Source organism: Megachile rotundata, chromosome 15 (genome assembly GCF_050947335.1).
Source record: "Megachile rotundata isolate GNS110a chromosome 15, iyMegRotu1, whole genome shotgun sequence".
Taxonomy (NCBI): domain Eukaryota; kingdom Metazoa; phylum Arthropoda; class Insecta; order Hymenoptera; family Megachilidae; genus Megachile; species Megachile rotundata.
This window is the reverse complement of record NC_134997.1, coordinates 9,174,430-9,188,873: the sequence shown is the minus strand read 5'-3', so window position 1 is coordinate 9,188,873 and position 14,444 is coordinate 9,174,430. Positions and strand designations below refer to the sequence as shown.

Sequence of the window (14,444 nt, the reverse complement as noted above, 5' to 3'; positions counted from 1 at the left end):
CTAATACATAAATGTCATTCCGAATGAAGATATAAAATTTTAAAACTCACCGTCTGCAGCACGTCAGCATATTCGTTCGTTGCATCATCGCCTTCTTTTTCTCCTTGTAATCGTAACACTTTTAATCTTCCTGCACTCGTCAAAAAATGTTGACACTTGGACTACCGCGAACCGTTTACCGCCACAAATAAGAAACGATGTATCGATAAACGATTCGATTGTAGTTCGACAAGTGTCAAACTAGTAGCACCATCTTGCTAGAGGCCTACAAAGTATTGGCTGCCTGGTTCCGTTGTGCGGTGGGAAGATTTGAAAACGAGATATGCAGGAAAATTCGGTGAGTGTCAGTCTGTCATGATTAATCTATAATATTTTCTATCGAATTGTATTTTAAATATACCACCTGTATTGTTAATGCGTTACCTAACATTTTAACGTTATATAACGGTAAAGCTCTAACCTCAAAGTTTTCCGCTACCGCTCGTTCTTTGTAATATATAGATACGTTAGATGCGAGTTTATTCTGTTCGTATCTAATCTGTAAGCGTCATCAGATAAACGAAAAACTTTATACGCCACCTTTTCGGATCGGAGCTCAGTATTAATCTTACTGTAGGAAGACTCACTATGGTTGACCCAATCACTACATGCAACATTGCATATTACTCTGAAGCCTTACAGCCCTTCTCACGTTTTTCTATTTACACGATATTATCTGTCAATGCAAGCTGCAGCTTTAGTTGTTGTTAGGGTGAATGGTATAGATAAATGTAGCGAGTGAAAAGTGTATTGCATGATTCTAACACGTTGATTGTCCACTTAAAGTTACTGCCCCTTGAGGTGATAAAAGTCGAGGCATAATGTAAGTATTATAATTAAACTTCTTTCTTATACATCATCTTTTTCATTGTCATTATCATTAATAAACAATATCAAGAATTTATATATTTGTGAACTTTATTTGAACTGCCTGCACATCACTTTCTGAGTACTGTAAATTAACATAGTGACCAACATTGTTCACATAATACTTTTCCCAGCAAATTAATACTAGTGCGTTATAAGTTTTCGTAATATTAGCTATAACAGTGTTAAAGGACATAGTTCTATAATAGATTATTGAAACTAAAAAGCTTATATCCAGGTTCATTATCATTAACAATCATTGCATTGTAAGAGTTAAGTTAACAAAAATCTTGAACACTAACTTCGCATTCTCAAAATACATTGCTTATAATTAACACGTTGCTTATCATTATAACTGATAGTTTCTGGCCATTTGAAGCGTATAATTTGGCAATAGGTGGTATTGCTACGTTAAATAGAATAACCTATTTACAGGTTGGATTACAGTGATGAGTTAGAATTACAAAAGGAAGCAGACGAGGTGGAACAATTTGCCATGACTTCATTAGGAAAACTAATATTTGTAGACTTACATAGTAGGCAACCAAAGTCTTTATCTTCTGATAAACCATCTCTAGATATTATTGATTCTTTATCGCTTGCTTTCGAAAGTCTCTTTTATATGCCATTTGACATCATTGAAAATTATGGTAATACTTTGCGTACACTGGATATTAGCCATAATAAGTTTAATAGGTAGGTATATTTTGATGTACATAATTACAATCAAAGAATTTTCAGTAAAATGGGTATTCTTTCCTTCGTTACCTGTTTAGAAACTTACAGTTTTTGGCAGAGTTTGAGAATTTAACGTCTCTCAACTTAGATCACAATGAAATAGATGATCACACTGTATTCCCACATATGCCAAAACTTCAACTTCTGTGGTTAAATCATAATAATATAGAAGAACTGTATCCATTTATTAAGAATCTCTATGAGAGTGTGCCCAATCTTAGATATTTGTGTCTTATGGGTAATAAGGCAGCACCGAGTTATTTAAATGGTGGAAGTTTTTATGACTATCTTCAGTACAGGTACGAAAAAACCACCTTGAATGGTACTAAATTTATGGATAGAAATGTTCTTCTGAGATACATGTTTTTTTTTTGGAAAAGGTTATACATCATATCTTGGTTTCCTCATTTGGTCCATTTGGATGACAGAATTGTAACTTCAGAACAACGTCAGGAAGCAAGGAGACTTTTCAAGCGACCATTTTTAGAAAATTTGACTGAACATGCTCCTCTTCCAGAGTGCATTAAACACCTGCACAATAAACTTACAAATATGTTTTCAAAGCCAACACTGCCGTGTAAAATGAAACCAAGGGGAACAAACTTTATTGTTTAATACAGTATTAGTAATTAATGTAATTAATCTTGATGATTATCTACTTTTATCAAAGTAGGATAACATTCCTAGGAGGATATGTGTTTGTATTTTGTGTACAGTAATATTTATAAGGTATACAGTTTTATTTCATTCAGAGATAAATACACAGAAACAAACACTTGGGGCAGTAACAAAATAAGTGCATTGTATATGTTATAAGATACATATATACTGAAGTTCATAACTTCAGTCTAAATATGATTATTTCTTTTGTATGTACACAATGTAAAAATTTGATGCCAAATACAGCATATCAACAAGAAGGTATTTAATTATACAACATTTTATATTCATTAATACTACTGAATTGTAATTCAGAAAGTACTCGTTCTGCAATAATTTTATACAAATGTTGTATAATAATACCTGTTGCATTACGCTTGTATGTATTTCTTGAAAAACATTTTATATTAATTGTAAAAACAAATAAAAACTTTTAATATAAAACTGTTTACAATTATTTTTAGTGGACCTTCTTTTAATTTATTTTTTATATTCTTTTGTTTAATTAAGGTGTATAGGATGTTTTAAAAATTTTTCAATTAATTTATTATTTTTTAACCCAACTTTACTATTAATTTTTAATAGATTTATTGAAAGATCGTATTATGCAACCGATTACAAATTACGCACAGAACTTCACCATTACGTAAACTACATTTTTCCAATTATATTTTCTTGATGTAACAAAATCTAAAGCGATTACAAGCTCCAACGATAAACCTGAGCCTCGTACGTTGATCGTGCCAAGCGATTTCTTTATCTTTCAGAAATTGTTTAAACTGATTACAACTTTTTTCCTTACAGCAAAACAACAAATATGGACTATCATTCAGATTTTTACATTCATTCAAAGAGTGAAATCAGAATTGCTAAATACAAAAGAGTACCTTGTACTTATTTATTTGTTCGTTTTATCATTAGGTATTAAATACATTCGACGAGAAAGCGTCTGGTATTTCAGATAGAAATCTACAAGGTTCGTTTCATCATTTAACGTAATTCCGTGATAAAACAAAAGTGTAGTATCATCGAGAATGCCAGGTGGTATATCTCGAAGGAAATAATACATTTCTCGAACGTTTTTATCGTGGATTTTTCGGTGGAAGATAAACTATTCAGTTTATTTTTGTGGGAAAGAGATTTTCGAATTTTGGAGGTCTCGGTTTTAGAATTAACGGAATTTAGAATGTTGTCATTTTCAGGTTCCTAAATTACCAAATTTGTACATTTCCAAATTCCAAAATTCCAAGTTCCGAAATTCCGAATTCCAAATCTTACAAATTCCAAATCTTTCAAATTCCAAATTTTCCAAATTCCAAATCTTTCAAATTCCAAATCTTTCAAATTCCAAAGCAATCAAATTCCAAATCTTCCAAATTCCAAATTTTCCAAATTCCAAATCTTCCAAATTCCAAATTTTCCAAATTCCAAATCTTCCAAATTCTAAGTTTCCCAAATTCCAAATCACCCAAATTCCAAATCTTCCAAATTCCAAATTTTCCAAATTCCAAATCTTCCAAATTCCAAGTTTTCCAAATTCCAAATCTTCCAAATTCCAAATCTCCCAAATCCCAAATCACCCAAATTCTATATCATCCAAATTCCAAATCTCCCAAATTCCAAATCACCCAAATTCCAAATCTTCCAAATCCCAAATCACCCAAATTCCAAATCTTCCAAATTCCAAAGCTTGCAAATCCCAAAGCTTGCAAATCTCAAAGCTTCCAAATTCCAAAGCTTGCAAATCCCAAATATTCCAAATCCCAAAGCGTCCAAATTCTAAAGCTTGCAAATTCCAAATCTTCCAAATCCCAAATCACCCAAATTCCAAATCTTCCCAATCCCAAATCACCCAAATCCCAAATCACCCAAATTCCAAATCTCCCAAATTCCAAATCTCCCAATCCCTAAATTTCCAAACCAAGAAGATAAAGGTATTGCAACAAAATCTGTTAATTTCATTTGTGTGCGAATATTTAGTGCATTTGGTTCTAGAATTTTTAATCGTGGACCCTTGTAAAGTCGATTCGATATTCCTTCCTCTTAATAGGGAACGTTGTTCAGACAGTCGTAAACACGTGTAGATAACAAAAGTTTATTGAACGTGTGGGATAAGTCGTAAATTACGTTTTACGCCGGAATGTTTTGCAAATAAACGGTTACTTGATAACCCGTTCAATAAACCGTGCACTACTGTCCCGTTACAAATTAAAACACTTTCTACTATAATAAATTATTGCTGCCTCTTTTTATCATTTTTTGTTAATTTACTATGTCACATTTTCTTAACATAATTGTTAACAATTATTAACATGACAGTAATTAACTACTATTGCATTTATTTCATTCTATCATTACTCTTAACACATTAAAAAATGATTACATAATATTAAAAATGAAATTTTTTCAATAAAGTATCTAGAAGTACTTCTAATAATTTTTTTACGTCATACCAGTGTTAAAAAAATTGTATTAATAGTATCAATAGGAGTGTGAAATATTTAAGTGTGTCAAGACTCTAATGCTGTTATAAATTTAATCTTTTATCAGTCGATATCGATGTTTGTACAATCGTTTCAATGATTACGATTGTAAGCAGTTAATATTACACGGTGTCTCTAATTCGTAATGATTGTTAAGAAATGTACACATGCAAGGGAAAAAGAAACACATGTACTAAAGAAATAAAAGGTTACAAAAAATAATACATTTTATTAATTATTCACGAAACAGTTTTTACAACAATCTTATGTCGACTATTAGCTTAATCAATAATACTTACTGTATGAACCTAATTGTATTAAACTAACACATATTTGGTAATACGATAACAAATTTTCGGGCAAAACAATCGATTACATTTTACTTCTTGAAATCATATATACTTCGATGTTTCTCCAATTCCGGCGCGAAGTCTTTCCACAGCGAGAGATCCACCGATGGAATGTTTTGGCAATTTACGATGGGATTACTGAAATTAATGAGACACTTAATCGGATGAAACGATTATTAAATTATGACGTCTATAGGAAAGAGGAAGCTTACGATGAAGATACTTGTTCGAACCCTCTCGGCTGCATTTCTGTGATGTGATCCCCGTTATCGCAGAATAACCTGGATATGCTCGCTTTTCGAATCTCGTTTAATTGCTCTGCGAAATACGCGGTTAAATGTACAGAAAACAATTTCGTTGCAAATTACATTGTTCAACAGGTTTCGACGAAACCCCATTTTGTGTTAATTAAAGTTTGCTCAACCGAACACGGCTTCTGATTTTTACCTACACGTTAACAATTAACGTGTGCAATTATTATTGTACACGTTTTACGTTGTTACACATTTTTAGATAGTTAAGTTACTTTATATTCAGTTAGACTGTATTTTTACATGTTTATGTGCATATTCATGTGTTTGTAGATATATGCTCGTATAAGTGTATTTACACATATGTGCTCATGTGTATGTATTCATAAATATGTATTCATATGCATGTATTCACAAGAATGTGTTCATATAAGTGTATTCACACACATGTGTTCCTATACATGTATACATAAACATATATTCATATACATATATTCATAAATACATATTCATATGCAGTATTCACACACATGTGTTCCTATACTTGCATTCACACACATGTGTTCCTATACATGTATTCATACATACATGTTCCTATACATACATTCACAAATACATATTCATATGCATGTATTCACACATATGTGTTCCTATACATGTATTCATACATATGTGTTCCTATACATGTATTCATACATACATGTTCCTATACATGCATTCACAAATACATATTCATATGCATGTATTCACACACATGTGTTCCTCTACATGTATTCATACATACATGTTCCTATACATGCATTCACAAATACATATTCATATGCATGTATTCACACACATGTGTTCCTATACATGTATTCATACATACATGTTCCTATACATGCATTCACAAATACATATTCATATGCATGTATTCACACATATGTGTTCCTATCATGTATTCACACATATGTATTCATGTACATGTATTCACACATATGTGTTCCTATACATGTGTTCACACATACGTGTTCCTATACATGTATTCACACATACATGTTCCTATACATATATTCATAAACACATATACATAAACATGTATACACATGTATGCATGTATGTACACATACATAAGCACATATAGACAAATCTACTACATTTAATGTAACATAACATACTAAAAACTACTGTGTTCAATTGTAATCCGTGTTCATACTTAAATAAAATATGTTAATTAATAATAAAAATTATTTACCTATAGTGAACCCAAATTCATGATCACCCCTTTCGTACCAATACCGATCCCCCACTCTCGTCTGGTAAAATTGCCTAACCATAATGCACAAAAACGTAGGACCCGTCAAAGTCCCTTGTATATGTTGTTCCAACGATCCCCCGACAGTTATTTCCACGTCGTCGGGGCTGGCGTACAGCTCCGACAGTTTTTCCACGTTCTACGATACAAACACGTTACAAATATTATTGAGTCCTAAACAACTAAACATCCACTAGTTTGGGAAAGATTAAAATTTCAAAAGCGTTAATCTGACCGGAGGCAGAACGTAGACGGTTAAAACATCGAGTCGCTAGATTTTGAAATATTTGCATATCATAACAGAGCAAGCTAATTAGCAATTTTAAATGGAACGCTCACTTACCGAGGGAGAAATGTAATCCGTAAAGTCGGAGAAGTGTTTCGCTCTGGGCAAGCCGCAATGTTCTCGGAAACTGTTGTAGGATGCGAGGCCATGATCACGGTTCCTTTGAATGTCAGTTGCTCGGAGGTCAGAGCCTAATGGTTGTCCGTTTCTAAATAAGTATTGTGTAATCTGGAATGGACGAAAGTTTAGGTATGTTACAAGTTGTGCTCGAGATATCGGTCCTGTGAACGACAGTTTCCAGGAAATTACTGGGTTAGAGCCCGGTCGCACGCAATTAGCGAACGACTGTTATTGGGATAAGTACGTAATGGTAGACATTTAAGCAATGATTGTAATTATTGCTAATTGCAATCATAAATTGTGGCTGTAAAGTGCAATTTCAATTTGTTATTAACTGCGGTCACTATTTGTGGTTGCACTGTAATTATTAATCGCGACTGTAAATTACGATTGTGAAGTCTAGTTCTGAATTCTTGTTACTGCAACTACAAATTGCGACTGTAAAGTATAGTTTTAAATTGTTATTATAAATTATAACTGTGAAGCATAATTTTAAATTGTTATTATAAATTGTGGCTGCAAAGTGTAATTGTAAATTGCAATTATAAATTGCAACTAAAAAGTCCAACTGCAAATTGTTATTATAAATTTTGGCTGCAAAGTGTAATTGTAAATTGCAATCATAAATTGTGACTGCAAAGTGTAATTGTAAATTGCAATTATAAATTGTGGCTGCAAGGTGTAATTGTAAATTGCAATTATAAATTGCAACTAAAAAGTCCAACTGTAAATTGTTATTATAAATTTTGACTGCAAACTGCAATTGTAAATTACAATTATAAATTGCAACTAGAAAGTCCAACTGTAAATTGTAACTAAAAATTGTAATTCTACATTGTAACTGTTAATTATAATAAAATATCAATTTAATTTCTATAATTTTCTGATTTTTATTATTAGGAGAGAATAGTTTAGGACATGACGTTTAATGTTCATACCTCTTCATCGAAAAATTGATCGCTGGCTTTTTGCGGTTGATAAGACAATCCCCTTGTAAGATCATCCATATTGTTATTTTGTTCGATAATTTCCGGTCTGTTGAAATGGTCGCTAAGCCTCAGAGCGCCATTGGAATACCGATGTTTATTCACCAAGCTGAAGAAATTACGGAACTGATGAAATAATTCCTGATCTGATTATTTGCATAATCGACTATTTAAGAATATTTCAATAGTAAGTAGCAGACTTTGTCCTGTTTTTGTAGAAATGGCAAGTGGTAAATAAATTATGTAACATCGTGTAAGTTTAATTATTTACCTCACCTAATTATTTACTTAGCGCCTCTAATTGTTTGCCTAGTTTTCCTAATTATTTGTCTAGTTCACCTAATTATGTCAAAGATCATTTTTGACTTTGGATTTACAATTCGTATAAAAAGTCAAGATCTTAGACTCACTTGAGATAGCCAGCAATGAGAGAATGAAAGTATCTGAAGGCAGCCGTCGAATGTTCGTTTATGGTGCTTGGATTCACTTTTGGATCGTAGTCGTCCACAAAATCTTTCGTGTTGTACAAAATCTTGTTACCATACGTCGCATCGAAACCTAATAAAAAAGTTTGTTTCAATACGTTAACGTAGACGATGTAAAATAATCAGTATTCTTTAAAATAATCGGTACAAGTAAATATTTTGATCCAAATATACATAAGTGAACATGTGTTAAGAAGAAAGTGAATTATGGCGAAGTACGTATGAATAAAATTGGGTATTTTACCCAAAAATATGGGCAGCCATTCGTAATACGAAATGTGCTGGTGTTCCGCGATCAAAATTCGTCGAGCCTCCTGGTAAATAGTTTCATCTGTCCAGTGTGGATTTATGTGAGCTAAAGCATCAGCGACGCGATTATGCTCCCTAAGTAGTATGATCTGCAAAACGGTCAGCTGGGTATTCTGGTTGATCCGAGTATCACCTGCAGCAGTGTACATACAGCTATTAATAATTGGTAGCTAATTAAAACACGTGGAACGTGTGGAGTATACAGTTCCACATATAGCTTCAGGTGTCACATATACGTTTATACAGTATGATACTGCGTTGTATCAAGCGTACACATGTGGCATCACACTGAATGTACCAAACATATGTACATGCGAAGTATTATACTGCATGTAGTAATTATACACATGTGACATCACATTGCATGTATCAAATATGTATGTGGAGTATTACATTGCATGTACTAAACATACACATGTGACATCACATTGCATGTATCAAATATATATGTGGAGTATTACATTGCATTTACTAAACATACACATGTGACATCACATTGCATGTATCAAACATATATGTGGAGTATTACATTGCATTTACTAAACATACACATGTGACATCACATTGCATGTATCAAACATGCACATGTGACATCATATTGCATGTACCAAACATACACATGTGACATCATATTGCATGTACCAGACATACACATATGGCATCATACTTCATATATCAAACATACACATATGGCATCATACTGCATATATCAAACATACATATGTGGCATTACAGTGCATGTATCAAACATACATATGTGACATCACACTGCACGTATCCAACATACATATGTGACATCACACTACATATATCAAACATGTAGAAAAGTCTAATTTAACTACAAATCATTCTGATTGAAGAACAAAGGAAAAGTTGGTTAGCTAATATGAACTATTAAAAAAATGTACTGTTAGAAAAATTCATGAAAGATGTGTGATAAGGAAATCTTCAAAAAAGAGTTAATAAAGGATTTGTTTTGAACTTGTCGAAGCTTACCAGCTTGATAACAGACTCCTTCATCGCCCATATTTTCACAAGATTGACTCTTGTTCATCGCTGCCGGTGGCCATTCTCTGTCATGTCGAACGTCTACGTTCAAACGACCACCTACTCCAGCTCGTAAACCAGCTGCCGTTTGATCGCTGGATCCGTAAACCAGGGACAGATCCAAGAGATGTGTCACGGTGTTTAACTGATAATAAAGAGAAGGTGTAAAATTGAAACAAGATATCAAGTCTAGACATATTGTTATGTTTCTATAATGTTGAGCCTGGAGGTAGATGGTGACATGATCAATTTAGCTCCTAATTCGAGAAAGAACAGCATCCAGATGTCATTTGTAAACAGATGTGCTACCAAAATGGCCGTTCAAAAATTACAAGATTTGATCAAAGCTTGAAAAGTGGGAATAGTTAATTTAGCTTTGAGTTCAACATTCATTCTACTTTATTTTTAAGAGTATAAAGATGATTCTAAATAATATCTAAATGTTATGGTAAAAATTACATCCCACAAAATAATTCTGCAACTTCCTTAAGATCACAACCTCCACTCTCAATCCAAAATGCAGAGTAACGTCCGGCGTGAACACGATATCTGTCAGGTTTTCAAGCCACGGTGGATGAGGTAACAACAAATGAATGAGTGAAGTAACCAAGTGCGAGGAATAGCAAACCTGTTCTGCTGGTTTGGATTGCGAGGAACAGCCACGGTCAAGATCGGTTGTACTACGGACGAAGTTGAGACACCTTATGTTGGCCTTGCTGAAGACAGGGTCCTCGTAAGGAATAATCATGGGGTAACACATGTTGGAAACCAGCGATGGGTCTATTACTTGTCCATCGCTGGTGCAGCACGATGTTGCGTGTGGTTCTGCGATTAAAAAGATGTAATCAACTCTCTAACTTACTTTAGGAGGAGAATTCTCAAAATTAAAAATTAAACTATTTTTCTTAAATTATGATTAGATTATTTTTCTTAAATTATATTTAGATTATTTTTTCTTAAATTATAAATAGATTATTTTTTTAAATTATGAATAGATTATTTTTTTTTAAATTACTCTATACTTAGACTAATGGCAGCTTTACGTAAGCTACAGAGTTTAATTTTTGTTGATGTTAGACAACTTTCTTTTAAACAGCTACTAAGCAGATGCAATTATGTTCATAATAGTTCACAAAATACCCAGTTGCTGGAAATATGAAATTAAGTCGTTTTTGCAATGCAAACCAGTTTTTATGAACAAATACACAGATATGAAAGTTGCAAAGCAAACTGGTTTCATGCCACTAATTTATGAGTTCACTTTGCAACTCAGTTGATAGCAGTTGGTAATATTTGCAAAAGATACAACTCACCCCTACTTACAGATATGTATCTCCAGCATGACTATTGCGTAAAATTCGAACTACGTATCTAATGCCCTGAATGCTAAGGTTTTGCAATGTCACGAAGAGAAAGGAAGTTGTAGAATATTACAATAAGTGAAGAGTGGAAATAGTTTTACTTGATTGGGTGGTTCCGTCGATCAGGCCCATGTCGTGAGTAATAATTTGGCCCCATTGCATTGCAGCCAGCGTCCATATTGGATCGTTAAAGTCGACATGTGGAAATAGGGTGTAGCTGACCATTCGAGACAGAGGTAATTCGCTTCCAGTCACTGAAATCGTCGGTGATCTAATACCTGTGCAGATCAAACAATTATTTCAGTATCCATAAAATATTAAGCTGAAAAAAGTAGCTTGAGGAAATAAGAAGACTCTATTAGAACGTGAGCATACTTAATAATAAGTGCAGGTGCACGAGGCCTCATGGGAGGCCTAGTTTTTCCAATTGCTACTGAATGTGGAATATATGGAGATAGAACCGGAAGCATTCTTTCGCGTAATTCGCGTGAATAGCAGGAATTGGTTCCCTAGAAAGCGCAACAATTGCATAACTTATTTGTCACGGAGGAACGTATTGTATAATAAAGTGCGACGTTCCATTCATCATTCCATTGGTATTTCCAATCTTTTATTTTCTTGCACGGTTTCGCCATGAATTGGCCGCGATAAAAATTCCATCATAAAGGTTATCATTACCATACGAAACTGGTAACCGTGTCGCAGAGTAAACCAGAGACAACACTCTCGGCACCTTTGAACTCTCGAAGACGCTTTAAATTGGTTGTACAAAAGAGCGGGAAATTTAAATCGAGCAAAACTTTCATGTCAATCTCCAATAATTTGGAATATATTTCTAGTAAATTTTCTGTATACTGATATTGTCTTTTGAGGTATCTTATCAATTTCACAGCGTTGCAAGTTGAAAAAGAAAAGAATAAAAATGATTGCTCTACAAAATATATTTGAAGAATATGTATTACGGAAATGATTATTACAAATAACTTATAAGAAAATGAAAAACTATACATCACAAGAAATTACAGATGAATGTTACAGAGTTATGACAGAATATTTATTACAAATAAATTACTGGTGAATATGCAGGTTTAAAATATTCTTTGGACCGCCACACTTCTACACTATGCACCCCCGATTCTTTTGATTTGGACATTTAAATTGGTCCTCTGTCTCTGTCTAGGAGGTTTCTTGTCTAGTATCGCCTCTTGTTATATCTACTCTTTGATGGTAATATAAAGAAGACGCGTATGTAACGTGCTTCGCCGGTAGCCGTACTCACACTGAAATAAAATGAATACATATTGCAATATTGCTACCAGCTTATTGTATCCTACAGAGATTCCAGTACCAACAAAAAGTTTATCTAATAGTTAAATGCACTTATCGAAACAAATATCCGGTTTCGAACGTGAAACTTGAGACGTGAAATTGAAATAATTTTAACGGAGAAATAAATGTACGATATTGTATCGCGATCTAACCTATAATCAATTTTATCTGAATAGTTCATTTTCTGTGGAGCAAGTGGTTTAATACGCCACTACTTTATTTTTGATGGAGCAGATGGTTTAACCTGAGATCCTAACCCATTAAATTCGATCCTGGATTCTAAAATGAGAGGGCGCCACTGTTCTGCGATGTGTATTATTACTCACTTGGATTTGAAAGAGTCCCCCAAGTCTAATTACACTATAAAACTGTAAAAATATCAAATTATATCGAAATTTAAACTTGTGGTAAAATAAATGATTCAAAACATGATAGTATTAAATCTGTTTCACTTCACTGATGAATTATGAAATTGTCTATTATCCTATAGCATCTATAGTGCTATTATCACCTATAGGATTCGAACGGTTAATACGGTTGGGAAATATTTGATCTTCTAACACGTGAAATGTTACAAAATGATCGCAGCATATTTACGAGTGTTTGTACAATGTTGTTGTGTCTATAAAATGGAAGCCAAGCTGTTTCCTACGTAAGCATATAAATCACACTCACCTGCGTTTGAAATCGAAACAAGTTTCTGTGAAAGTAGATATTTGTCACGAGGGACATTAACTGCAACAACGTAGTTTTACGAGTTCCGTAACCATTCAGAGATATTAGTAATGCAATGTCACAAAGTTACTAAATATTAAGTTTATTAAATATGAGATAATTTTCTTCTTCTGAATCTTCATTAAATATTGTGAATTGCGAATTAAATATTAATTTCATGTGATTGGAACAGAATTTACTAATTTTTGTTTGTTTAATAAAATTCAACGTAAACTGACTTAATGTCAATGCTATTATATTTAATTAACCCATTTACATACAACTAATGAATATTAACATCGTCATTATAAATTATAATCACTACCTCAAACCGATGTTGTTAACAGCTAAGTTTCGATATGTAAAACAAGATAATCACATTCCACTTTCGTTTTTCTTGACACAAATGTCCAAGATCCTAAGCTCGTAATTCTTCATTCCGTAACCTTCAGACACGTGCAGACATTAATCACAGCATAATATCATTGAAGAAACCGCAGATTTTGCATCACAAAACGATTCAAACTGACTCGTACAAAACCTAACGAACCGTGACGTTCCGAAAAAAATATATCTGTCGATGCCTCGAAACAGTGCACGCAAATTGAAAGGAATTTCGTCGATCAATCGAAAATGCGATGACGTTCCGATTATTCGGCCACAGAAACGCGTAACTCGCGTGAAATCGAATTTTTTCACGAGATGAAAAAATTCTTTTGCTCCCGCAACTGTTCCGGGAAAACATTCCTGTCGAAATTTTCCAATTTCTTTTCGTGATTGAAGTTGAATTCGATTTTCGACGAGATTTCAATCTTTTCAATTTTTAATTTTTGTCTGATCATTTGTTTATTTATCTGATCTTTATGTTGATTTGATGATTTAGTTATTTATCAGATTTGTATGTTGATCTGATGACTTGTTTATTTGTCAAATTTGTACATTTGTATATTGTATTATTTATCACATAATTTGTATATTTCATCTTTCATTAAATTTTGCACAATTAACCAAAATTTTATTTTTATTGCTATTAAAAATGCACTTAAATACAAGTTTCATATAAATAAAATTTAAACCTATTAATCTCAGCAGTTCTATTAATAATAAATACAAAACGACACTAGA

At 33.0% G+C, this 14,444-nt stretch overlaps 2 protein-coding genes and 1 long non-coding RNA gene across 5 annotated transcripts in view; 1 reads left to right on the top strand and 2 right to left on the bottom strand.

Annotated features, from left to right (window-relative positions):
• The window catches only part of LOC105662574 (uncharacterized), a 99,173-nt gene extending 98,994 nt beyond the window's left edge, over positions 1-179 (bottom strand). The window contains exon 1 of the long non-coding RNA XR_001096100.2: positions 51-179. This is a non-coding gene — a long non-coding RNA (uncharacterized LOC105662574). The remainder of the gene's footprint in view (positions 1-50) is intronic.
• Positions 180-189: 10 nt separating this feature from the next.
• LOC100882403 (leucine-rich melanocyte differentiation-associated protein) lies at positions 190-5,011 on the top strand. Of its 3 annotated transcripts, none has more exons than XM_012286147.2 (5): positions 237-337; positions 826-862; positions 1,342-1,602; positions 1,683-1,943; positions 2,025-5,011. In XM_012286147.2, coding segments are annotated over exons 2-5 (759 nt in total). In that variant the 5' UTR covers positions 237-337; positions 826-860; the 3' UTR covers positions 2,260-5,011. The 3 variants fall into 3 exon arrangements, with proteins under 3 accessions (XP_012141538.1, XP_012141537.1, XP_076396455.1); XM_076540340.1 differs by having other exon boundaries at positions 244-337; positions 502-862; XM_012286148.2 differs by lacking the exon at positions 826-862 and having other exon boundaries at positions 190-337.
• Positions 4,990-14,444, bottom strand: part of LOC100882514 (peroxidase) — a 31,816-nt gene continuing 22,361 nt past the window's right edge. Inside the window, exons 5-14 of the mRNA XM_012286142.2 lie at positions 11,378-11,554; positions 10,544-10,740; positions 9,865-10,060; positions 8,804-9,001; positions 8,485-8,632; positions 8,027-8,183; positions 7,026-7,196; positions 6,623-6,821; positions 5,350-5,455; positions 4,990-5,275 (exon numbers count right to left, since the gene is read on the bottom strand). Coding sequence (XP_012141532.2) covers positions 5,167-5,275; positions 5,350-5,455; positions 6,623-6,821; positions 7,026-7,196; positions 8,027-8,183; positions 8,485-8,632; positions 8,804-9,001; positions 9,865-10,060; positions 10,544-10,740; positions 11,378-11,554 — 1,658 coding nt within the window. The 3' untranslated portion in view covers positions 4,990-5,166. The remainder of the gene's footprint in view (positions 5,276-5,349; positions 5,456-6,622; positions 6,822-7,025; positions 7,197-8,026; positions 8,184-8,484; positions 8,633-8,803; positions 9,002-9,864; positions 10,061-10,543; positions 10,741-11,377; positions 11,555-14,444) is intronic.

Coding starts and splice junctions, on each gene's coding strand:
- LOC100882403 (XM_012286147.2), top strand. Junction 1,603..1,682: donor AGCCATAATAAGTTTAATAG/GTAGGTATATTT, acceptor TTACCTGTTTAG/AAACTTACAGTTTTTGGCAG. Junction 1,944..2,024: donor TATGACTATCTTCAGTACAG/GTACGAAAAAAC, acceptor TTTTTGGAAAAG/GTTATACATCATATCTTGGT.